The sequence below is a fragment of the Heliangelus exortis genome, chromosome 2 (genome assembly GCF_036169615.1).
Source record: "Heliangelus exortis chromosome 2, bHelExo1.hap1, whole genome shotgun sequence".
NCBI classification, from domain to species: Eukaryota; Metazoa; Chordata; class Aves; order Apodiformes; family Trochilidae; genus Heliangelus; species Heliangelus exortis.
The window spans coordinates 77,423,996-77,451,308 of record NC_092423.1 but is presented as its reverse complement, the minus strand read 5'-3'; the positions used below and the strand labels follow the sequence as shown (position 1 = coordinate 77,451,308).

The 27,313-nt window shown below is 34.2% G+C and overlaps 1 protein-coding gene across 1 annotated transcript in view; it reads right to left on the bottom strand.

The window, feature by feature from the left end:
- DNAH5 (dynein axonemal heavy chain 5) overlaps nt 1-27,313 on the bottom strand; it is a 122,049-nt gene that overhangs the window by 21,084 nt on the left and 73,652 nt on the right. The window contains exons 44-65 of the mRNA XM_071736666.1: nt 26,839-27,015; nt 26,145-26,349; nt 25,533-25,675; nt 24,692-24,826; nt 22,917-23,039; nt 21,920-22,133; nt 21,098-21,321; nt 19,416-19,611; nt 16,971-17,143; nt 15,241-15,371; nt 12,756-12,909; nt 11,746-12,013; nt 10,557-10,788; nt 8,853-8,967; nt 8,577-8,753; nt 6,503-6,706; nt 4,989-5,168; nt 3,957-4,094; nt 3,200-3,335; nt 2,374-2,690; nt 980-1,135; nt 383-565 (exon numbers count right to left, since the gene is read on the bottom strand). Coding sequence (XP_071592767.1) covers nt 383-565; nt 980-1,135; nt 2,374-2,690; nt 3,200-3,335; nt 3,957-4,094; nt 4,989-5,168; nt 6,503-6,706; nt 8,577-8,753; nt 8,853-8,967; nt 10,557-10,788; nt 11,746-12,013; nt 12,756-12,909; nt 15,241-15,371; nt 16,971-17,143; nt 19,416-19,611; nt 21,098-21,321; nt 21,920-22,133; nt 22,917-23,039; nt 24,692-24,826; nt 25,533-25,675; nt 26,145-26,349; nt 26,839-27,015 — 3,981 coding nt within the window. The remainder of the gene's footprint in view (nt 1-382; nt 566-979; nt 1,136-2,373; nt 2,691-3,199; nt 3,336-3,956; nt 4,095-4,988; nt 5,169-6,502; nt 6,707-8,576; nt 8,754-8,852; nt 8,968-10,556; nt 10,789-11,745; nt 12,014-12,755; nt 12,910-15,240; nt 15,372-16,970; nt 17,144-19,415; nt 19,612-21,097; nt 21,322-21,919; nt 22,134-22,916; nt 23,040-24,691; nt 24,827-25,532; nt 25,676-26,144; nt 26,350-26,838; nt 27,016-27,313) is intronic.

The following is a 27,313-nucleotide window of genomic DNA, read 5'->3' as shown; positions in this document are numbered from 1 at the left end:
GTTTCCCCTTGGAGCAAGGAAGTAACTAAGTTATATTGCCATGAGATTCACAGCATGTACACAGAAGACTATCAGATTTTATTCCAGGTCCTTTTCTTTTTCAGAGACGGTTCTCATGAAATTCTAACCCATTTAGGGAGGAAAAGTAAGGTGTCGTACATTTGTGACAATAAAGACAAACAGAAACTTGTATTTGAGTGACTTAATTTTTTCTGTGCCAGCTTTTAAACCATCATTAATAGATTATATTAAGGAGAGTCACAATAGAGGGAGACAGAAAGTTACACTGCAATATAGGAATAGAGACTAACAAATTAAAACGAAAGTAAAGTCTTCCAAAGGTAAATGTAAGAAATATAGCCAGTACAATTAAGTATTTTACCTGTTTCTCTGTGAGAATAACTCTGCCCAAGAGCTGATTTTCAAGACCTTTCATGGTCACAGTAAAGTCAATGATGGAGGTTCGAGCGTTAATTTCAGGAGAGTAACCTGGATTTGGCAGTTTTGTAGTAATGTAAAGTCTGAAGCCACTCATAACGTCTACTTCCTTGTCACAAACCTTCACCTTAAGAAAAGTATTGAAAAGACATCATGAGCTACGAAGTACACACTCTTTCAGATACTGCATGTAAAAAGAGAAGTTACATCTTTCTGTTCAAAGGTGTAAAAATCCAGCTTGAAACTATATATATGATGCAAAGAATTTGTTAAGAATATCAATGGAACACTTTAAATTATTAATTCACAAATATTTCAGTTTTTTTATTGTCATAAGCAAAGGGATGAGGAATGCTATAGGTTAAATGCATTAACTTTTTTAACTTTAAAATTAAACTTTATTTTTCTGTAAGCATTACTCAAATTTAAATATGAGTTTAATCTTTTGTAAGTATGTATTTTATAGGAGCTGCTTTGTTGAGGGCAAGTGGTGGAGTGAGGGAACTGTTTCCACTTGTTTGCTCATTTGTGTTATTTTTACCTTGTTGGATGAACCTGTTTTAATGAAGTTTCTTTCCAAAACATTATCAAGTGCTGGGTCAAGCTCTTCTCCAACATCTTCTATTAAAAGAGGTCTTCCCAATGAAAGGCTGTCTTCTAAGTGATTTCTAAAATACTTGTGATTCAAAGAAGTGATCTAAAAATGCAAACATATATTATGTTATGTCCAGTTACAAAGCTTTCTGTTTGTTTATATTTATAGATTAATTTATTTAAATTGCTGTTGAAATCAATGATCCTATGGTTAGAATTAAGGCAAGGACTGAGGCCACAGGAAAAGCAGCATTGCTGGGCCATATTCTCAGATCTCACTGATTGCAAACTTCTACATTTCAGCTACAAAAGTAGAAGAAAAACAACACTGAGCACTTAAAGTTTTGATATGCTATCAGTGCAGCTAGGCCATAAATTCACAGGAACTTTTTATCAACTTCAAGTTTATCATAAAATTAGTATCACCAAGACAAACTGCACCGAGGTCAATTGCAAGATTAGGGCTTTGTTTTCCCTTGAAAACTAGGGGTTTATATTAAACAAGCCATTAAAGACACTTGGCTTTAAAAAGTAGTCCTTAGAACAATTGTGATTAATTTCAACATGTGCACAGAGCACATTCAGCTTAGCTTGCTTATAACTCCATAGTTAAAGTCTAATAGTAATTTCTAAGCATAACTAGCTAAGCAACCATTAAGATGTTCCACACTGAGATAACAATCAACATGAATGAAAGTAGTTTCCTAGTAATACTCTATCATCATCCTTCAAGCTCCTCTTTATCTTTTGCAGTGATATCTTTAAAAAAAGATGGTTTATTGGTGTAATTATAACTGTAGCAAGCAAGGACTTTCTCATATTTTCCCCTCTCAGCACTGAACTGACACATCTTCCTTTACACGTTATTGAATACTGCCTTGCCTGTATATTTGCAGAATATTTAGCACCTGACATCCATGCTAGTACAGTAGAAATTATAAATAATGTCTGATTAAATTATTACAAAATATCATGCTGTGCATCTTCATTTTTAAACATTTATATGAACGTGTATTAATAACTTACTTGGTTTTTTCCCTAATGCTTGTAATAGTCTGCAAATAAACTTCAGTCCTTGCCTGACATCACCCATCTAGTCTATTTTCTAATAGTTTATATTTCATTAAACAAATCAATTCACTAGTACTAATAACCTTGAACTATACAATTTTGAACATATCCATATCTCAAATCTACCAAAAGATATCTGAGATATCCTTTATATCCAGAGTAGGCATTTATATAAGAGGCATTTCCTAGGTATTGTTTGGATCGCTGAATTGTAATGTTTTGTCAGGTAAGAATTTTTTGGGATTATAAAAGATTGAGCTTTCCTATTACCTGAATTTCATTTCTGCCTTCCTTATTTTTAATCCAAATTTTACCCTGTGCCTGTGGATCAATTAATAAAGGATAACGAGATGCTTTAGTGATAATTATTCCATTCTGTATTGAGAAGTCATCATTTGGTAATCCTTGCAGGTTCCATTCACTGATAGTTGGAGCATCAGTCAACATTTCTATGAGGTTTAAGTTGTTACTAAAGGGGATTTTCCGGCTTTTCATTTCTCTTTGCCAGTCATTTAATAGTAGACTGCGGAACTCTTGGTTAAAAGGACCAGAATAGGACAGAAAAGCTGTAGCCAAGAGTACATCACCTGAAAGAGAAAAAATAAAAAACCAAAACAAAATATTACAACTTATCTGTGAATGAATGAACTGTTTCCTTCTCTAGCTGATAGGTGGTAACTTTATCAAAGTTTGTTTGAAAATAAATGCTAGAGCCTGAATATCAGTCTTTCTTTCCTCCATATTTATTCTCAGTTACAGACATTTTATTGGTACTTGCTAACACATCAGTCTCTTTAGACTACTATCTACAAACATCAGTCAAGTTAAAACAGCATCTGAAGTTTGTACTACATGTCATACATGTCAAGTAAAAGCCTAGAGTACACAGTTACTGTTTTTTTTTTAACATTAACTTTCCTCTCATATTGTATTTTTTACCTAGCAGAAGTTTAGCGAGAGAATTAATAACAATTATACTCAATTTAGGAACAGGGAAGCTAAGCTACAAAGAACAATGTCTAATGTTTTCAGTTTCATTACCCAATACAACTCAAGAGACTAACTTCCAAGTTCAAAGGTGTGGATAAAAGCTCACCCACTAGCCTCTTGGTTTGTACAGCAAAATCTTTGCTCTGCTCTGTCCATCTCTCTTTTTCACCTGCTAAGCCACTTATAAGACTTGAAGCAGTTTGCATTTTATGACGGCAACGCTCAGCATCTTTAAGCAAAGTCTAGAGGAAACCATACAACAAAAAATACAGTTTACAGTCATGGATCTGATAGGCCAGAAAATCCTCTACATCTAATTTTAAAAGTAGTTAAGAAACAGATGAAAAATATATTCTCAAACACTTATATCACCATGAAGAGAAGGGGAAAGAGTGGGATGGAAAATATCTGTCAGGATGAATTATCAGCACCTGTGATAAATGTGATTTAATTTTTTAATACTTCTGCTCTTAACTTTCATATTGGCATACATGTTAGATGATACGTGAAATCCCTGGTACCTATTAAATCTGAGGAACTCTGCTCATAATTTCAAATACATTATGCTCAGAAAACATACATTAATGAAACTTGATGTAGCAGCAGGAGGCACTAAACAATCCGTATAAAATAGTTTTTGAGAAGGTAGAAGACTGAGTGTGAAAGGATAGGTAGAGAAGCAGAGAAGTAGAATCCAAAGAGGAGGTATCCAAATAATCTCTCTCTCTCTCATGCTCTATCCATCAAGAACCTTTCCAAGGAATAGCAGTGAAACTTAGAAAATGCATTAAGTTTTCCAGTAAGTATGGGTAGCAAGCCTCTGGAATATTCAAATAGTTTCTTTTCTCTGAAGAGCAGTTCACCTGTTTTTCTCTCATTGCTTTTTCATACTCTGCCTGCACAATATCTAATTCTTCTTGTTTGGCACACAGTTCTTCTTGAGCTTTCTGCAGATCCAGCATAGCATTGGCTAGGCGATTTTCCTGGATTGCTAAATTAGCCTAGAAAGTGTACAGATATATAAATTTATTCATACACACAACATCTCAAAGCATTTGCTATTTTATATATCAAAGAGTTTTACAGGTATTACATTTCAAAATCAAATTGCTCAGAAAAGATTTCATCATCCATTAAAAAGTATTATTTGAATTTTACAATCTAATTTCTTATTGCAGTTAACTGCAATTAAGCTGTTGGTCTAACACCAATTAGAAAAACAATACTTAGAAATATTTAGAAAACTTCCGGGAATATCATCCATTCTCCATCTGACACAAACATTACTCTGATTTGGCCTGCAATAAAGTCTGGTGCTACTGTAAGACTATTTGATTTCTCCAACAAATATCCTTTTCTAATGAAAGATCCTGTCTAACTACAAATCTCACTTCACTCTCAGTCATTCCTATAATAAATACAAGCTATTCTATGTTAAGATCATGCTTGGCCATGTTTTTCTGACTTCTGTTCTTAACTTTTAACAACTATTTGGCCTGTTTTTTTTCTAAACACTAATGAACAGTTTCTGTAGTCTTCTTATGATATGAGATTCTAAACATTAAAAGAACCAGATCTCAAGTTTTTCCAACTTAAATTAAAGCAATTGCAATAGTGAATTAAACAAGATGGCAGCTGCTTCAGCCTCACTCAGAAGGGGGCCAGAGACATAAAACAGCACAATCTCTTTCATAATTTTGACAAATCAGAAGTGTTAGTATATTAAAAATATATTTTACTGTAGTGTTACTATTTTCAAGATAAATTGCTACAGAGGCATGCACTAGTTGAGATAAGGCAGCTTATAACTCCAGCAGATTTAATCCCCTGCACAGAGGTGGTGAGAGGAAGGAGCAAAGAGTGTCTGAGTTTCTCCCACTGGTTAACAGACTTACCTTTAAAGGTAATACTTCTTTGTTGATGGAAAAAAATACAGCCATAGCTTTGGTCCATGAGCAAAGGCCAGCAACATTCCCACATACTCTCTTAGCTGTCTCAATATTGTAGTCCACCATTTCAAAATAAGGGCTCAAGAGTTCTACCACTTCTTCATTAATGGTGTCCTTTGGAAATTGCTTTTTTTTAAAAAAAAAAGTGCAATGTACGTCACGGATTTAATGTATGTAAGCTGCACATACATACATTTCAGCATGCACAGAATGCTAACAAGGTCACAAATCATATGAACAGCTAAAAATTTTCTGTCTCATGCAACTTTAAGGGCTTGCCAAAGTTATTCCACTCGATTCTATATTCCTACAAAATTGAAGTTCGCCTTCATTTATGATATTCACAATCATACAAGATCCATTATTATTACATAGTTAATTATTGATACAACATATCACTGACAGTCTGCTTGAAATTCTATTTTCTTTAATATTGAGTAAGTAACTTTTACAATCTTCAAAAACGAAATCTTGGCTCTGGTTCATAAACATAAATACTAGAAGACAGTCCTTTCGAAGGGCAAGCCAGATATCTTCTCCTTAAATTTCCTCATCTAATTAGTGGAATGTGTTTCAATTTTAAGACTTTATTTTGACCCCCTCTTTTCTCCAAAAAAATGGAGATGGACAATATTCTATATTGGGGTTTTTAAAAGGTTTATTCACAAGGCATAATGAAAGTCCATCACTGATTAAACTGAAAATCAGCTGTTCCATAAAGCACAAATAAGGGTGGTTAAAATATTGAACCCCTCAGCAAATTAAAAATTCTTATGAGTAGATGTACTATAAACATGACATAAATTGCATCCATGGCACTACCAACCATACAAAGTTGGTCAAGCCTGCCATCTATGATTTCCCACTGGACTCGAAAGAGATTAACTCTCAAAATGCAGAAATCAGACATAAGAACATCCAATGGGGCAGGACAAGGTACAATTTATTCTGTGTAGATGAACCATAATACAAATTATGAAAAGGAATTTATTTGTCAGTTATTCCCTACACAGGTTATGGAGCTAAACCCCTCAGATTTTAAAAAATTCTGATTTGTACATCCAAATATGCATCTATTCTTTTGCAAGTCACTGCACAAGTGTTGAAAATGAATTAAAAGTTCGGTACTAGAAAGAAATGTTTTCCATCAACTTTAATGAAACAGATAAGTAATGGCTATTCAAACCAAATCCTTACAGCTTTGAATCATTTGTCACTGTAATTTAAAGTAATTCAATTGCCTTACTTAGGAGAAACTATAATTGATTTATGACCCAACTTCGCCAGAAGGATTCAAGTTTATTTCATTTTGATGCACTTATTTTTAATCTTTTAACTTTTCAGATATATTTCATGCCTAATTCCTCTTTTCTATTTGTGCTCCTATAAACACCAGAGACAACCCTGTCCCCTATTTTCTTAAGTTAAAAAGAAATCAAAAAAGAAGCTTGCACAAGCACCTGTAGGTTCTGTAAGAAATTCCCTGCTGTCATCAGTTTTAAAGATTCTTGCCAGGATGGGATGGTACAGCATTTTTCCTGATCAATTTTCACATTGTTCACTTTTTTCTGGAAGAGCAGTAACACACAGTCCATGATACGCATAATGAGGTGAGGAGGTCGACCCAGTGTCCGGACAGTAGCAATGTCTGCAGGTTTTATTGTCTATGAATTTAAAACAAAAGATATAGCAAGTACTGTTATTGTTTATTTAGTAAGACACAAAGCAGAATTTCATCTACAATATTAATTCATTGAAAGAAGAAAAATTCATATTATTTTTAATTGAAATTGGTTTACCTCTGAAAAGAACAAAGCTAGAAGGACCCCCAACCTTATTTTCACTACTACCTCCAACAGCTACTGTGAAATGTCAGCTCAGCCACCACCACAGCACCACCTAAAAACTTGAAACTACCATGCACAAAAAAAAAAAAAAAAAAAAAAAAAAAAAAAAAAAAAAAAAGAGAGAGAGAGAGACAGAGCGAGAGCAAAAGAGAAACATCTTTAAAGTTTACCTATTTTTAAAAGTACAGAGTTTGACCAGAAACTGAGTAAGGAAACCAGTGAGAAGGCCCGATACACTGATATTTGAACCTTCTGATTCATCTTACTGGGAATTTTCCTGTTGCAGAAGCAGGCCCATAAGAAAAAAGAAAAAATTATGAAAATGTTTGAAAACCTAAGCCCTATTAAGTAAAATCAAGTAACCCTGTGGTGAAAATTTAAAAATATAACTCATATTTCCAGGGTATATCATGAATCAAAGAGGGCTAAAAGAAATGTCTGCTGAAAATCCCTCCTTAGAGAAGCACTGGTTTGAGCAGTAGTGCACACTGCACCACATACAAAGCAAAAAAGAACTGAAACATGGTCACTGCTGATGGGCAGTCCAGCTCCTAGAACAGACAAAACTTGGATCAGAAGCTCTGCTTATTTACAGGCAGTTTAATGAGTTTGAGTCTATGACAGTGACAAATAGCAAGCAACAGATTCTTGCAAGAGTTCTGACACATTATCTCTAGACTGGAATGTGCCTCACTGCGAATTCACAGAGAAAGTGAATTATTACCTAAGTTTATCCTTCAAGAAAGGGATAATATATTTTTGCACATTCTCCTGATCACCTTCCTTTTGCCTGTTCTTTGTTTCCCTTTAATATTTTGCTGTCTGTTGGGTTTATTGTGCACCTGGTTCATTTTTCAGCAGACTTTTTCCACATACCTTTGCAGAAACTTCAACTGCTGTTTCTTAGTGACCTTTAGGAAACTCAGCCCTGCCTTTTTTGCTATAATCCAAATTGTGGCAGAGGAGTTGCATTTAATTTCTATGGATTTACTTATTTACTTCTAGCTGGGCATTTAATATGAAAATTTTATTGCAGGGCAAAGTGCAACAAAGGTTTAGTGACCTTTGACAATTCTTACTCAAACCTTAAAAAAGTAATCTCAATATATATGTTTAAAAACACCTATAAGCTATTCTGTACCTGTCTCTTAGTGTAACATCTGGCAGTCCTAGCATATGTACAAAAATTAACTGAAATAATCAACCACAGACTATTTTTTTTAAATCTGGGAAATCAATCAAATATTTTACTACAAATTCATCTTTGCTGCAAGCAGAATTCCATTATATGAATCCTTAGAAAGAAATCTGCTAATCCATAATAACTGTGAGATTAATTTCTTGAAAAGTGCACTATTATATACATTTTTACATGGAAGGCAGTTCTTCAATCTTTGCACACAAGCTCTTTAATAAGAGTAGCAACATTCATTTACTAGTATAGTATCAATCTGCAGCACATGATATATCAAACACAGTTTTGAGTGAAAGTTAAAACTTTCCCTTTTCTGAAAAACTGTCTTTGGTTTTTGTACTTAGGTGAAAATATAAAAACAAATCTGAACTTACAAGCCTAAAAATATGTTTATTTATTTGAATACAGTTTCTGCAAATCAAGGAGTTATGAGATGCACCTGCCATCTTTTTTTCAAAGTAAAAGAATGTTATACACAATCCAAGTAATAACCTGTAAGGCTGCCTCTGCCTCTTCCAAAGCAGGTTTAGCTGCTTCCAACTTCTCTTCAGCAATGGCTTTGTCAACTGAGATACTGTCTACAATAACTTGAGCTTTGTCTTTCACTTTCTGAACTTCACCTTTCACCTTCTCAGCCGCCTGTGCTTTTACAGTAACTTCTTTCAGCACCTAGAATGTAAGAAAAGCCAGTGCTTAACTTTATTTTATTTTATTAATCTTTTTTTAAAAAAAATACAACCAAAAATACACTTCGAAGGCTGTACATACCATGTCAGCTTTTTCATTGGCAATTTGAAGTTCTTTCTCTTTTACCTCGAGCTCTCTGCTTAGTGCAGCCACTGACTCAGAGGCCTCTTTCAATTTTTCCAGTCCAGTATTCACTCTGGATTTTAACAGCAGAATAAAAAGCATGTAATTCTCTAAATAATTTGTATTCTGCTTCTCAAGTTATTCCATCATTAAAATGAATCATACCAACCAGAAGGAATGCTAGAAAAAATATGTTTTACACCAAAACCAAAACTTGTATAGGAATTTTCACACATGCCTTTCTTCAGAATCAAGAAAGTAAACAAAAAAGAATTCTATAACAAGAGTCTGTGTCTTGACATTTTACGCACTTCTAATTCAAATATTATGCCTTTATCATTGAAGAAAAATTCATACTTTGGTGCCATAGACATCACTGTCCCTTCTGAGCTCCACCCTGGTACTCAAAGGACTGAGTTCTATAAAGCAAAAAGCATTTTCTGATGGCTAGAATAGTGAGAAATCTCCTGAATCAGTGTTTCTAATTTGAAGAGGACACTGAAAATGTTAATAAGTTCAAAATATTAAAATCAAGACCAACTAAAAGAGACAAACAGAAAAATATCACTGAGAAAACACTTCCATGATTCAGTAGTAAAATACCCTTCATCAGCACTTTTTGTCAATCAAAATCTTAAGTCTTCACTTGGGAGTTTTCAGGCAAGCTTAATTGGGCTCTACCGAGGCTGCTACTGCAAAGGCCAAGCAGTACTTGGACAGCTAAATAAACACTGAACAGATAAAAAGTAACACCTGCCAAAGTAACCCAGGCTGTGTAGCTAAGGCTAAGTGAAATAAACTGACATGCAGGAACTAATCTGGCACATTCGAGGTATCAGAAGGAAGAAAATAGGACCAGACCTCTCTATTTTACAAGTTTTCACCCATAACGTAAGTAAAGATTTGTAGCTCAATTTGGCTTTTGAAGGTGAAGAATGTTTCAAAGTGATATAAACTAGCTTGAGACTTCCTTAAAGGCTTCCAGCTCTTTGTGCCTGTCTTTCAAACCTGGAAAGTTTTTCTTGAGAGTGATACCAATTGCTACATTAAATGCTAATTTTATATTCTATTTGAGTATTTCTGACATGAAGATAAATCTGGAAATATACTTCATTAGTTTAATAAATTATCTGAAAAGGAGAACAAATATATCAAAACCATTTTAACAATCTATAAGTAACTAGGCTCAGCAGCCTAAATTATGCCCTATGATAACAAAACTAAAAACATTAAGAGTATTTCTTACAAGTTCCTATCAGTTGATATGAATATCAAGATATTTTGATAGCTGTTCATCAAGAAAATGGAATTTGCTCTCTGGTAAATTAAATGCCATTATGAATATATTCTGAAATTACATTTAGATGTTTTCTTTTACTCATTAAAGTATGTGGGAACAATTTACATTAACTTTTTTCCTACCATCTTGCTTTTCATACATCACTACCCTTTTTTACACTCCAAAAATTGTCCTCAACTTATATGCCAAGAGCAACTATATTTGACCAAGTTAGACCTTTACACAATTTTAGGAAACTCAAAAAAAAAGTTAATCCTTTTACTGTGAAAAGAGCCAAGCCATGCATTGAAAAGAAGCATAACAAAACATACATGTCTGGGAAAGAAAACAACAGAAAAACAGTAATAAATTGAGCAGTTTACCTGTTTGCTAATGTCTGCACTTCAGAATGCTTTTCTTTGTATGTGGTTTTGTACCCCTGAATAAACGACAAGTAGGATTTGGGAGTAACATGTGTAGAACGTCTGTATCTCTGAAAGTAATCAGAACATTTCTCTGCCACTCCATCCTGGAATGAGCCCATACACTGCACAATTTCCTTCTTTGTATCAGCAGTGCAGTCCATATCAAAAGAGGCCAGGAAATGTTCAGATACTTAGGAAAGAAGGAAAAACAGACACATGGGTAAATATTCAGGAAAAACTCCTATCTTATAAATTAGGCAATATAAAGCCTACATACCAAGACAAAGAAATATTCCCTCTGATTTGAATCTTCATCTGCTAAAAGCCACTGTTTTACTTGTGTATATTTGACTCTGCATGTGGCTGTACCTTATGTAGCATTTTTAATATTTCACCATCCAATATATGGTCTGTTAAAGGATGACATTGATTACACCAGGAGATAGTTGTAAAATAGAAAGCACCTCTAAATATAGTAGTTAAAGAATGCTATTCACGACCTAAGATTCCTCTTCGTGATGTCTTCTACAAATTCAATTTAAAATGTCAATACTAATTACAACCATCTTACTGTACAGCTGTGACATGGGAAATGCTCTCCTGTTGAGCTAACAAGCTTTCACTCAACTTCTGGAACCCAAGCCTTCTTTCTTCTCCACCATCAGATTATTAATATTATACTGTAACTCTCAGTAAAGAGTTTAGCCAAGGATCTGGTATATTTTTTTACCTCCAAACACTGCAACTTCTTTTTTCTCTATGAACCTGTCTGCTAGCTGATAACTGCTAGTTATCAGGGACTGGGTAATCACAGCCTTCCTCTGCGTGCCTGATCACAGCCACAGTCACTAATAATCACCTTCTTTATTAATATTTTGCCTTCTTTACTCATGTCTTTAATCCATAATCAAAGGGAGTTTTTCTTCTAGCAGTGTTCAAAGTTTTCCTCTGCTAGAAATATTTCAAGGGTTAGAAATATTTCAACAATTTAATAAAACAAGCTTTAAAGAAGAAAACATTTATATCAAATTTTAGAACCAACTAAGTTTCTTCTACCTATGTGCTGGCAAAATTCAAAGCAATTAAAACATCTTCATTACCCATAATCACAGAATTAAATATCCAGAAAGAGAAAACATACACCTACCTGCCACTAGAGCATCCTTAGGCCAGTGGCTGAACCAATCTATAGTGCATCCAGAAATAAGAGCAGGGAACTTCAGAGCCCTGTTTCGGAATTTTTCACCTACTGGTGAAAAGCAAAGAACCACATGAAGGTTCTGACGGACTCTGGCCATGAAATAATCATACAGAACCTCACTAGTTGGAGGCCTACGTGGATGTTCTTTTTTGAAGATGGGTATGAGGTCACTAATGATCTCATCAACTTCATCACGTGCAAATAAGTTTGACACCTTTGAAAAAAAGGGAGATTTTTTTCACACTTTGTGAGATGATCCAAAATAGAGTACATAGCATAAAGTTCATTTAATACTTACCATTTCAGAAAGGAACATATATTTCAGACACTGAAGCTATTAGGACTCAATCCACTCCTTTAAACCAGAACTTTTCCTGAAGTGATGACATTAACACACTAAAATCCAACTTGTTTTAAAAGTAAAACCTACTCTGCCATATGAATGGCTTTGCTTTATTCACTTAATATTCTGCTAACTAGAAGAAATTACTCTGAAACACACCCCTGAAATAAATAAATATCAAATAAACAAACAAAAAACATCCTATCTATTCTGGACACATATTTACTATGAAAAAATTAATTGTATATTGATAATATATTTATTTTAACAGACAATTTTGTTAAACTTGAATAATGTTCCCTGAGTCCCAGGGTCTTTTAAGCAATTCGCACCTCTCTGACAACCTGTCAACAAATTTAAATTGTCTGACTTAGGTAATTTCTTTGTATAGAACTATGATGTTCATTTTTAATTTTACAATCATTATGTGTCACTCTAAGCTATTATAATGGATTGTTTCCATTTCTAATAATATTTAATGATAAAAAGCACTTGAATGCTATTTGTGAAAGTATGCCCCTTGACATATAAAAGAACAAAATTAATTCATTTATTTTACTACAGAACTACATAACTAAAAAAGCAGAAAAACAATCATAGGGAGGCATCTTACTTCTCCTGATGATAAAACATTGTTCAGGTATTCCAAGAAAGACTCATCTTTGATCTCATTGTCTGTAAAAAGAAAACAGATGCCTTTCCCTTGCAGTCCTGATGTTCGGTACAAGACTTTCAGATCTTCCATCAAATTTGAAGTGTTATACGATCTACCAAGAAAGGATAGTGGTATTAATATTTAGTCTTTTTTAAAAGGGCTTCAGGTTAAAAGAAAGAAAAAAGCAAGCAAAGACAAGTAAGAACCAATATCTTGTAACTGAAGGTAAAAAAAGTCTCCAAGCCTAGGAATACTCATTTAGATTAGGAATCGTGGAATGGTTTGTGTTGGAAAGGACCTTAAAAGATCATTTAGTTTCAACTCTCCTGTCATAGCCAAGGACACCTCCCACTAGACCAGGTTGCTCAAAGCACTGTCCAACCTAGTCTTAAACACTTCCATGGAGGGGGCAAATAAAAACCTCCCTGAGCAACCCTCTTCCAGTGTCTCACCACCCTCATACTGAGAATTTATTCCTAATGTCTGACTTAAATCTATCCTTTTCTAGTTTGAAACTATTACACCTTGTCCTATTGCTGCATGCCCTAGTAAGAAGAGCCTCTCCAGCTTTCCTGTAGGCCCCCTCCAGTTACTGAAAGGCCACTATGAGGTCTCCCCAGAGCTTTGACTTCTCCAGGCTGAACAAACCCAATTATCTCAACACAGGAGAGTTACTTCAGTCCTCTGATCACCTTTTGTGGCTCTACTCTGGACTTGCTCCAACAGCTTCAAAACTGGAAAAATCTGCTCATTTCAAAGTCTCAAATAAAATACCTAATCCGTTCTTCTCTTTCCTGCTCTCTTTTTCAATTCCCACACCAATAAAAAAAGAATGACAATAAAAAAATAAAAAAACCAACAACCCCTCACCTCAAACCTAGCTAAAAAGCCATAAACAACAACAAAACCCACACAAACCTGAAGTCTTACCATGCTATTTATTTCTCTTTTTCTAGAAAAAGTAAAAAATAGACAGGTGTAATCTCACAAGATTCTGACATGTGTTGGGTAATAAAATACTTCAGATTTTATTGATTAATTAAAAAACTCAAACTAGCTGGCCCTTCTGGTGAAAGTCATCACCAGTGGTGGCACTCACATTTTTATAAAATGGAAAGAAAGCAGCAGCAAACAAACAGATTAAGAAACATAGAAATTACTAGACAAGGCATGGTGGGTTGATTGGTGCCTGTAGAGTTCTTTCTCTCACATATTATCACCTCTCTCTCCCAGCTGCTGTTGTGCAAGGGGAGAGAACCTTCCAAGAGAATGTGCTACTGATATATTTATAAACAAAACACTTCAAATACAAAGTCACTACTAAAACTAGAAATTAACACAGAAAAGACAAATATTCTGTGCCCTTTTGTTTCACCTGCAGTGGAAAATAATGATTTGAAACATTATTTAGTTAGGTACTCAAAATCAGACAAAAATACTGACCTGAAAAACAAAAAAGCCTTTATCATACACATTGAGTTAGCAATATGATTATCATTTACTTTGGTGAACTAAATTAAACCAACTTGAGATGGTAAGTTGCACATCACTTTCTAATTAAATTCACTTTGCATGAATTTATAGTTCTTTGTGAATGATATCCAGTAATTGGTTTCTGCTTTTTCTGTCAGCTGTACTGTAAGCTCTACTGAAGTGATTCCTATTTCAGATAGATCAGCTGATGAGACCTACACCAAGAGGCATTATCACATGTGAGTCTACAATTTCTGCAGCCAACAGAGCTGCAAAAGAATTAAAATAATTTAGCTCTCTACAGTGACATCTTACTTGAGTGATGAAACTATTTCTTGATCATTGACTTGTCCTACAGAAACTCTTGGAGGTATTCATTTTCTCATATAATCAGAGAAAGTTTTGTAATTTTGCTTGTTTCTTTCTTTCTTTTGTGAGTTATTCCAAAAGACGCCACTACTGTGTTGAACAATATGAAATAAAGCAAGATACTCTTGAAGAGACTGTCAAAATACTGACATATATATGATCTACCAAATTAATCATGAAGAACAAGTATTCCACCTCCTTACACAAGTTATAATATGAAATACCTATATTTCAAATCACATAAGACAAATTCAAAAAGGCATTATGAATAGCTATCACCTACAAGTACCTTCAGAAGAGTTTAATGTACTGTGTAGAGACACAGAGAGTAAAGATAATTTGACACTAACAGTATATCTACTCCCATGGAACACCAAGGACCGTTTTCTACTCCAAAGATGGTAAAAGCTCAGAATTTTTGCAGAATATCAAGTAAACTAGGAATTCTTAAGATATTTTCATGCCTTTCCAGTATAGGCAACAGTGCTCAGCCTAGATTAAGCTTGCTCTTTCTCCCTCTGCAGAGACTGGGAGACCTTTTTGTTTATAGGAAAATTCAAATACAAAATATTTATTTACTTAAATTTTAATTAATGCTCACCTTGTTAACACTATCTGGAATGTATCATAGCCAGCTATGAAAGATGCCAGTCTTGTCAAGCTCTGCTTTCCTGAGCCACCAACTCCAACTAAAAGAGCATTTCCACGAGGAGTGCGAATCACCCGAGAAATCTGTGAAGGTCACATTCATTTATTGCTACAATAGATAAAATTAATGCACCCAGAAATCTTATGCTACTGTATTAATAAAGTTACATTATAAGTGCAGAACAAACAGAAAATTTAAGGTTTTATTATGGAATTCTTTATCGCTACTAATATATTCCATGGACACTTGCACTTTGTGATATTTTCTGCAAACCTCCCAGTAGTACAGCAACCACTTGATTCCATCACTGTGAACTTTCAATTACCAATAGATTTGCATTTCACACTTCCACAAAGCACAACTAATTCTGAACTGTGATTTGGGAGTGATGTGCTCTCACAGCATGACAAATTATTGAAAATGGGAAGGAAATAACAATTTCCCCAATACTATACCCTCTGGACAACTTTTATACTAAGACGCTTCTCTCCATGCCACTTCATTGTGATGAGAAATGGTTCCCCAAGTTAAATTCAGGAGAAACAGTCTCCAGGATTCTCTGCAGCAAGATTAGTCACTACCTTAATTCTGCTTACTTACCTTTCTCTTAGAACCTCTCTCAAGTCTAGATAATACATAAAACTCAGACTGGGACAGTTGCAAATGCTGCTTTCAAGAATATGGGAGCCCTATGTACTCATTTATGCAAGTGAAAGTCAGGATAACATTTCAGGTGTTTATTGACTAGCTATCCAAAGAAGATATATCTGACAGGTGGCTCTTCAATTAAAACAACAAAAAAAAATATTGATCCTGAATTTATATGGATTTTTTTTACTAGGAATGAAACAGAAACTTTTTAGTGAATGTAATGCTGATTTAACGGTTTTCCTAAAGAAATCTGTAAAAGAACCACATCCATTTTGCACAGAAGGCCTAAAGAGAAAAGGACTAATTTTGCAAAAAGACAAGAATCCACTACAAAATTTTGAAAATAACATAAGCAATGCTTTTGTCAACACTAATAAAATTTAAATTGCTTTGATATTTATGATATCATCTGTTGGATAGTACAATTCAATATTCAGTTCTCAGTAATTTATGACAAGACATACAGATAACTGTACTGTGAATCTGAGCAATAGGAGAATCTGAGAAACAGGATTTGAAGGCTGCTTTTTTAAAAATGCTTCTCCTTTGGCTGAAGCCTGTTCTGTGTGGACAATCTTATCAAACTGTGCTGTGACAAAAATTATGGACAGCTTCAATCCACATTCAAGGAATTTTAAAAGAAGTGAGCATACAAAGGAATTTTAGACTACGTTTATTCATACTCTGCTGTGCCTACTCCTTCATAAGCATCCAATTACATCCTAACCTGAATTGCAAAGAGTTGAAGGGCTCTCAGAAGAATTAACAATAAGAAAAGTTGAAATAGAGTTAGAAGAGACCAAGATCCCAGCAGACATAAAAGACAGATATAAAAGAATAGTGCCATCCAGTGCATTTTCAGAAAAGTTGTTTTAACACATAGTCAGAGTTACAGAAAAAGTACTTGCTAGCAATAAATTACTTGCTTCAACTTTAGAAGTAATTTACCTTGGTTCATGAACACCACTATACCATTCACAGGTGCTGAGGGCAAGTGAACAACAACAAAAGGCAATCTAGTAAGACTGTACCTTAACTAAATGAATCATAGCATCCTTAAAGAAAACCATGTCCATTCCAGCACCACGGATGTTCTCATTATATGTTTGTAAAAACATATTTAAACGATTCTGTAGCTGATGAAAGGAGTGAATTGGCTCATATATTTTGGGAATATCTAAATTAACTTCCTCTGATTGTTCACCTAGGGAAAAAAAAAAAAAAAAAAGAAAAAAAAAAGAAAATTAAAAGGACCTTATTAGTCTAAATGATTGACAAAGGCTCAATTTGGGAATGAGTAAGTGAAGATAATCAGAAGTCTCTAACCAGTGAGAATCAGGTTTACTGCACATAATATTATATATTAGATGCACATATCAGAGTGCTGTCTATAACCTGCCTACAAGAAACAGGAAGTTCAGCTGCTTAATTCTCAGAGACAAAACCAGCAAAAACTAAGGAGCCTTCTTTCTCTACATCTGAAACTTGAATGCTGAAAAACTGAAACTGACTTAAAGCAAAAGTAGCACCCAAGAATGACAGAAAATGCATAGTGCAGTTACAACCTGAAATTATCTTTGTTGCTAAAGAAAAACAGCCTAAGTTTAAAAAATCATTATACCAGTGAAAACAAAATTATTTCTAAAACAAAAAATTACCACAACCAAAAAAAATATATCCACTGCAGAAAGGCATACATTTCTTTCATGAAGTGATCTTAAAGCCACAACAAATTAAGTCTTCCCCACCCAAAAGAAAGGAGGAAATAACGCTGTTGTCTCATCTTTCCATTCATAGATATTCATCCTACTTAAAGATTACCAGGCCCTTTTACTAGTAAGAATTGTTACTCACAGCAAATAAAATAACAGAAAGTTTGAGGCTGGGAGAGACGTCTGAAGATGATCCAGTCCAAGCCCCCTGATCCAACAGAGTGACAGGGAGCCAGTTGGCCAAGACCATGTCTAGATGGCTTATGAATATCTCCAAGGATATTTATCATCCTTGGAGATCATGAATATTCATCATGAATATTCATCATATTCAAGGATACACAACTTCTCTGGGAAACCTGTGCCAGTCACAATAAAAAAGGGGTTCCTGATGTTCGGAGTGCATCTCCTGTGTTTCAATTCATGCCCATTGCAAACACTGATTAAACAAAAGGAGTCTGCCAGATAGAAGTACATTTCTGATGAGTTGAATGAGACTTTTAAACAACTCAGCTTCTGATAAGGAACTTAACTAATAAGCTACTGATAAGTAACTGTCTTCCTTATAAGGAATACAGCATGGAATTAAACTGCAGAGAATTGTATCAGCTTAATCCTGCTTCTGCAGTTTTATTATTAATGTTAAAAGGCAGCATGATCAAGTACTAAACCTAAAAAAGACCAGACATTTACATTATTTACAGAGGTAGCTGATATAATACATTGTTTTAAACTTCTCCGGTCTTGAGATTTGGAATCACCAGTACTAAATAGCAATGTCAAAATCAATGCATAAAAACCACCTTTGAAACGTTTGAGGGTCTCAAGAATACTACCACTAGCAACAATTTCTGCCAAATTAAGATCTAAAAGTTGATGTTTGAGCTAGTTAATCTAAAACTTTTGTGTATTTATGTCAGGGACATACACAATGTGACTGTATAACCCAAAGAGATACAGGAAATATATAGTGATATAAAACATATCACTAATGAGCAAATGGTGGTTTGAAATGTATTTTTCAACACATTTAAGAGCTCAAAAACACTTCCATCATAACAGACAAGACTAAATTCCACTACAGGGACAATTAAATCAAAATTACCTTTGTTATTCTTTTCACTTAAAGCAAAAAGAAGAAGGGATTCTCAAGGCTCTGACAAACACTGATGACAAAACCTGCCCTTTCTAAATGAGAGCCCCATACTTTGTATCATTTTAGATAAAGTTTCATTCTATACCATACAGTGCAGGAACATTTAAACTGTCACCAAGAAGCGAGTTATTTTGAGAAATGAATGTTTGTTTTTTGCATTTACTTTTCAGTACAACATGATGGTTTCTAGTGTGGATTCTAATTTTCACATTAAAAGTAACTCTTCACTCTCTCAGTATGTATTATGACATACATTTCAGTCCTCTCTACATTGCTGCTGTTTAGTAAATTACTTAAAGTTATATTTGACTACTTTGTCACACCACTTTGCTTTTTACTGCTATTTGATGCCTTCCACTCAAGACATTTCCTAACCTTTACTCCTCTTTTATCATGGCCTTCTGACTATTTGAATTACCCAAGGAGAGACTTAAATGGCACTTTAGCACACATTGTCTTTTCTAGGGATCAGTAATTACAGTGGTATGAACAGATAACGGAATCATCCTAACTTCCTGACTTTTCCCCAAACCCAGACAACTGTTTTATGTTATTTTGCATCAACTAAGAAATATTTCCAGGTCATGGCTATCAGGGTCCATCTTTACCAGTTCTTTCAGGTGCCTCCCTTAAGAAGTCAACAAAGAAGGCATCTGTTTCAGGATCCAGCAAAGCTTTTGTTTCTTTAAATTCCTCCTCAATGAGTTTTGCCACAGCTGCATCAAACCAGTTTATATCATCTGAGGTTGTGAAACGATCAGCAATAACACACTTACATTCATGCTTCCACAGTTTTAACAGTACCTATATAAATAAAAAAAGCACTGTAGATTAGGCTTGCAACAAAGCTGTAACAATTAAAAAAAACATGCTTTTATTTAACTAATTTTTAATCATATTTACAGTAGAAAACATACCTTGAGCTTCCAGTTTTTTCCCAATCTTAATTTAAATTCAGTTAACTGTGCAAGCAGCTTTAATGTAGCATTCCAAAACAGACAGTATTCACCAAATTAAAATTTTATTTTCATAACTTTAAAACCATATTCATACCTGTTGACACATGCTTATGGACTGACAGACTACTTGAACCGGTCATTGAGCATAAGATGTGTGAAGAAAATAGTAGAATACTATAATCATGTATTTGGCATGAATAATTTCATGCCAAACACAGATGTCACTCTCGATATCATATCCAAAGTATTTAGAGAGAAAAAAAATAATAACGTGTAAGTACTTATATTATTCCTTCTCACAATGCATATACCTTCAGAGTTCTTTTGTTTAATCATAGGATGGAGAAGGAAAACCTTCCAGGTTCTTAATCCTAGCAGCACTGGTTTTAATTCTACAGTCTTATTACACAGTAGTAGAAAAATTCCAGCTACTCCTTGAAGATGTCTTGTTTGCACTTTGCACAAATGATACATACTATGTCAAGTCATAGAACTAATATGTAACTATACAATCAGATCTCGATCAGCTGTTAGACTTAGAAAGACATTATTTGAGAATACATATAATCATCTTAGTGCCGTGTATTTTTAGCTTCAGAAACTAAAATCAATTCTAGAAGCTAAATTTTAGATGTAGTAGAACTCAGGAGCTAATATAATGTATAAATATATACACTGTACAAGAAATGTATAGCAACTGTATAACTGCTTCTCCAAGAATACCTTGAAAGTTCTTTTCCAGAACATCATGTTTCAGTGCTGAAAACATGAAATGACTTTTCCTTCAAATAATTAAAAGATAAATGTTGCATTAAAAAATATTGAGCTTTTCTGGAATAAAGGTGAATTGTAGAAAAAAACCCCATATCACTATGACTCATTACTACTTCTTTCTTTTAAGCCATAAGCCAGAAACCATTTGTTGGACAGATATTAATATTGGAAAGCCTCAAAAAACTAGTGGAGAGATAGGAACTGTCAATTTTTTCTCAATATATGTACACTTTCATTGGGCTAAACTAAATTCATTGCTTCTCAGAATTTTCTTTGTTTGCTTCTTTTAAAAAAACCTCACATTTGTCAGTAATAGAACAAGCAGAGAAGCAAATGCTCCTCTGTCAAAAGAAGGGGGTTTTATTATGAAACAAAGTTCTCTTTTCAGTTGGCACTGCAAAAGCTGTACTAAAACACCTTAGACTCAAAAATTCACTGAAAAACTTTTTTAGCCAGAGATTATATTTTTCTAAAGCAAACTCGGATGCCAAGAAGTTAGGCTCTTCATCTTCTTTGCTACAATAATTGTAATAAGTCCACTGATATGCTGCACTTACCTTTGGTTCATTGATCACTTCTGCTGTAGTGTTCAGCATACCTTGCCAAATCCTTGAGAGGTCTCTAAGATTGAAGACATAATGAAACTTGGCTGGTGTGGGCAACATTTTCAGTTTAGTAATCTGCCACAGTCTACGTGTCAGTGGAACCAATTTGGCTACCATTTTCTGCACATCTTCTGAAAATCCCTGCTCACTACAATAGTGACCTTCTCCAATTACACCTGCGGGGAAAAAATTGACAACTGAAAGATTATTCCAGAAGACAAAAGCACAACACCAAGAGATACGACCTTAAGTTTCTTTTTTAATTATTCTTAATACCCAGAAACTTTTCTAATTCATTGAATTAGCTTTCCACTCTTCATTCAACTCTTGACTCACCCAGTCTTAACACCATTCTGCCACTAGCTGGCTCTGTATCTAGGCCTTAACAAACTGTCAAAAATGGGTTTATGTCTACAAAAACAGCTTTCACAGCCTTTGAACTGCCAATCTCTTCTCTGAGACCAATATGATCTAATTTTTCAGTCACTCATAGCACCAGCAGCACCTTAGGAAGTCCCCAGTATTTTCATGAAAACTGAAAATGGGCCTCATGCCATTCTTTCTAACCTGAGCAACAAGATTGAGATTTGTGACTGAACCTTAAAAACTTACAGATTGATGAAGTTGCAGGTGAGAAGTCACTACAGAAAGAAAATGTACTGGTAAGAAAATCAGAGGGGGATTTAGCTTTGATTTTAATCCTAAAGTTTGTAAGTGGAGGAATAAGGGAAAATCTTCAAAATGGGGATGGATACAAAACCAATTTCCATTTACCAAAAATTTTGTCAATGGAAGAATTAGATGGCAGAGTACAGTTGAACACAGAAAATTGTCTCTTGAGCCTCTGTGGAATGTCATTGCGACCTCCTCCTGGGTGGATCATGGCAGCCAAAAACTGAATGTCCACAATGTTGGTAAATTCACCAGGCTTTTCCAGGTTATAGAGTCCATTCTGTTCCATCAGCTGCCTAACTATCTCATTAGTGACCTGTAAAATAACCAGGTATTACATAACAGAATATTATACGTACAATTTAATGAAATACAAAACATACTCGTGTACTTGAAAAGCCTAACAAATTGTACACCATTATTTTCTCCTTGGGGGAATCCCTAGCTTAGAATTAATAATTCAAATTCATTCTCACTTGAATGCTGTGTACTTCTCCCTTTGAACACAAAATTTCCATTTTATTCTAATCAAGCCCTAGTTGATCCATCGTCATATGTTGTATCTGCTACCAAATATTTTGATAAAATTTCCACATTGAACAATCGTACCTGGTCATGTTTGTGCTGCACTGAATTACTTCCATAGAAAAAACTGTAAGATAACTTCTTAGCCACAAATGGACCCCCTGCTTTTCTGTTTGACCAGTTGAAAACATCCCACAAACAGTACCTTCTAGGATTATATATTTTTTTAATTATTATTACTGTTTCCAAAGCAATAAACTTCGGAGACATCTTTCCAATGAATATTTTGATTACTTCAATTTTTTCCAAAGCAGATAAATCGCTTCTCAGCATTCAGAGTATTTTAATTATACAGGCATGTTTTAAGGACTTGTCTGATTTTTGTACTCACTATATTTCTTTTCAACTGACTAATGACAATATAAAACTAGATGGGTACATTAAAAAAAGACCATTTGAAAGATCATGACATTTACCCTTACTGCTTGATTGAGAAGAAAAGCCTGTTTTACAGTGTATCAAGGAAAGAGAAAGAGGACCTTTTGCCTTCTTTTTTCCTCTTTTACAAACTCACCTGATCTCCCCATTCATTTATTATGGGCATATTCACATCATCAATGAAGACTGTCATCTTTTTGCCTGCAGGTGGACCATAAGTTGTTCCCATGCGCTTGTCCACATAACTTTCTATTGTACGCTGTTAAAAAGCAATTATTACTGCAGTTAAAAAAAGCTCTTCCTTTCATACACGATTCAATCATTTAAACATAATGATGGTTTACTACACAGAATTTTACTAAGGAAGGTTGAGAAAACACATATGCTGAAGATAATTGCACTAGTTCAACTAGAATGTCTTAAATCTTATGCTATACAGTATTAGGTCAATACCAGATGTAATAAATGTCTAGTGTAGACAACCATGCCTAACAGTTTCGTAAGTTTGAAACCATTTCAAATTCTTCTTTTTTTTTCATTTATCAGCAGCATTGATGTTTACAGGAACAAAGATTAAACTAATAATCTGTCAGATCTGAAAGATGTTATTCTTGAAGACCTTTCTATTAGATATCAATGTATTTCATAAAGCATACAATGATAATTAAACCCACATACATAAACAGGATTGATGAAATAATTTTCCTTAGTTTTAGACTTACCACTACTTGTCTTTACATCATCCTTCCATTGCTCCATTTTTCTTAATGTCTAGCTTTTATCTATTCTATATCAAGTGAAAGCTCATTAAACCATCTAAACCAAGTCTAGATATCTAAATTCTTACATTGTGCCTAGGCTCCTGTATAGTAGCCTTGAAAGCCTTCTTACCTCAGTTGCATCATTGGTTTTAGAAAATCAGAGTAATTTAAAAGCACATGTCATAGCAGAAAATACTTTGGTCTAGATTGTTATCAGAAACTTGACTGTTAGACTTGCAAGACAATTTCAGATGTCTGGATGATTAACAGACTATCATCTATCACCAATAGACTTAACATCTGTTTTTTTTTAAAAAAAAAAAAAAAAGTGAGCCAACACTACTCACTACTACTACTTTTTATGTATCAGTAGAAGGAAAAGTACCTAGGACAGTAAGATCAAAGCTACATACTTGTATATTAAACATGTTAATAGTTTCTATTGTGCTATAGAACCAGGCATTAAATTGTGCATCAGGCTTATAGACAGTATTTCTGAATACAGCACAGTCTTTGCTTTGACTTGGAATACCAAATCACATTAAAAATATTTCCCAAATAAATTGCCAACAGGTCAAAGAAGCTTGTCATAATTCCAAGTAACTCAGTGGAAATTTGGACAGCCAATACAGTTCAGGATTTAAGTTTTTATATTTCTATTTAGAGCAGCTGTACTGCATATGTAACTTTTTTAATGAGCAATTTAATTTACTGATATTTAAATTGTAGACAGCACACTTTTTATGACAGATTGTTGTGGGTAGTATCTATTTTTACATGTCGATTTTAGTGAAATCTGAGGGAAGTCACTGACAGCTCTGTCCAGTTAGTGAGAATTCATATATTCAACATAAAAGCATTAAATGTTATGAAGCAAATAATATTCATGGTACTGTAATTGTCCAAAATCAGCTCAATAATTACCAAAGAAGTTGAAAGGAACATGGTTTTTACAAAAAACTTTTATATCATGTTTCAGAACACTTAGTCTACTTAAGTAGGTGCTTTTTTTTGTTGTTTGTTTGTTAGTTTGTTTGTTTGTACTCATTTTCAACAGAATGAAACAATTTTAGAAGTATCCTCCTGGCAAATTCTCAGAACAGTCTCCGGATCCAGTTACATTGTATTAGAAAGTGAATTAGTACTATACCTGGAAAATTAATGGGGTAGTTGCCGATGAAAAATTCAGACTCTTAGCCATGTGTATTTCAGGGTTATATTTTGACATAAAACCTTTGATAATAACAGTCTTTGCAGTTCCTTGCTCACCAATTAGTAGGACAGCCTAAACAAAGGCAACATTGAAATAAGGTGGAATGCAAGAATTGAGTGTATTAGCAGAGCCTCAACAATCCCATTTAGCTTTTAAACTGAAATTAAACCAAAAATGTTATATCAAGTTAATTCTCAGCACAGAGAGAATTAACATGTGGGAGCAAAATAGATAACATCTCAAGCTCAGGTCTCACAAGTTAAATATGCTTGAAGTTAATGGTCATGTCAGCATAATTTAACAATGGAATGGATTGTTCATAAAAGGAATTGATTAATTGGAGAAGGATTTACTGCTTAACATGCCTCAGTATCAGAAAGATTTCAATTGCTGGTGTTATTTACACTATCCTGCTTACCTGACACAGTTTTAGTGAACAACAGGTTGCATAACCTAAAGGTACATACACTTTGTAATGGCCCCCTGTGTGCTGCCCCTCTCCTACAGCAACATGCAACAATTGTTTTTGTTCTGACCTGATTTCAGCTGTAGTTAAGGCTATTTCTACTACAGAAAGGTTGATTGAGGGGAAGACAAAAATTCTGGAACCAGGGATTAAAGAGTTCAAGTATATTTACATGAACATCAGCTTCCAGAATTAAAATTCTATATTAAAAAATAAACAAATATTCCTTTCTAATTATATTTTACTTCTAATTCTAAAACTTTATCATGTGTACTGTTTGCACTATTTATTTTTGAAAAACAGAAGAAATACCTTGCCCTGTTTCGCTATGGTTTCAATAAGGAAATCCATTCTCACATTGTCAACATTAGGCACAAGAATGGAGCCATATTCTGGAGGGCTGCTACTGGGATATATATACTCTTCAACACGTGTATTCCAGTGCATCCATGTACCTAATAAGAAAGAAATTAAGTAAATACTTTGAAAATTCAACGCATTGTTGTTTCTTTCATTTTCCATTGAATTGGTTCATCCGTCAATGCCTCTGTCTCACATATAGTAATTCCACTCTGTAAATTCAGACAAAAATTATAGAATTATCTTTCAAGTTGGATCTAAGAGGCATACTCCTCTTTTATACACAAATTATGACCAGGACACGGGGTTGTCTGTTTTGTTCACTTGAAAATTCATTGGTACAAAGTCCATGCAGCTTTCTGTAGCAACATATCTACATTCTGATTTCATAAAGGGAACAGGGAAAAAGCTATACACATCACCAGTAAAGTCAGTGTAGCCCAAAACTTGCTAGGGAACACAAAAGAAGGTCAGCTACAAAAAACTTCTGAATTAGTTCCATAAAAGAACAATTTTTAAATTACTGTTAAGTTTTACACCACACCACCCAGCTGGGTTACTAACCATCAGACGCCACGTAATAATCAAACATGGAATCTTCACTGCCTTCTGGTATACAGGGAAGATCAAGTTTTATTGTTGAATGGTTTCGAAGCCAGTGCTCCATTCTGCATCTGTCTTCTAGTTCTAGTAATGCTCCTACACTCCACATAAGAGAGAAGATGTACAGCCTTTCCAAATATTTTGGAGTCAATTCCCCTCCTTGCTCCTGAAGGATAGAGTTAGGTTTTCATTTTCAATAGTCAGAAAATTCTACTGAATAATCATTAGTAATATCAAGTTAAAAGCCTTCAGTCATGTTTAAATTTACTGATGTCTTCCTAATTGAATATCAAGTAGATATAAATACCAAGTATACCACAAAATACAGAAAAGCACTCTGTAAAATATCACTTTTAATTATCCATCACATTACTTTATCTGTTTAAGTTCTAGTTTATAATCTGATAACAATCCACCCAAAAAAACCTGAAGCTATGTATGATGTATGATACATATCAGTGCTTAACACCAAATCCAAATGTGAAAGAGGGCATATCCTAGCTATTATTTTCTAAAGAAAAAGAAGGTATAGCTTACTAACCTGCACCTTCATTTATATTCCAAGTTATCAAAGAATCTCCTCTCTACACAACACTGTGATTGAAAATTATCTCCATTAGATCAAGTAAATATAGAAAGATCCACACTTCCTTGCCTTAGGTGGGATAAGCCCCTGCAGCATATTAATGCTCTGCATAATCACAAAGGCTTCCAACATCTCAGTCTTGTATTGCAGAAACTGAATGCTGAAGCGGTGTAAGTCTGGGAATGATGAAGAATACAGCTGACGGAGAGTTTCAGCTTCTTGGGAGGAACGTCTTTTCAAAAATCCCTGTTACAAAGCATGGTGAGGAAATAAATTTAATACCCCATGCAACTATCAGTAAATCTAACTCTAACAAGTCAAAAATTTACCTGTATGCGTATTCTCTGTTAGATGTTAAACATGGATACTGAATAAAAAGGCACTTTAAAATTTTCAACAGCACAGAAACCATTCCTATCAAATACCTTTTAATCAAAGTGGCTGTTTTAAGATACACAACTCTGCAATGAAAAAATATCACATGTACCAAACATAAGCTTGATATATTTTGCACAACACTAGTTTCTAGCAGTGATACAGGGTA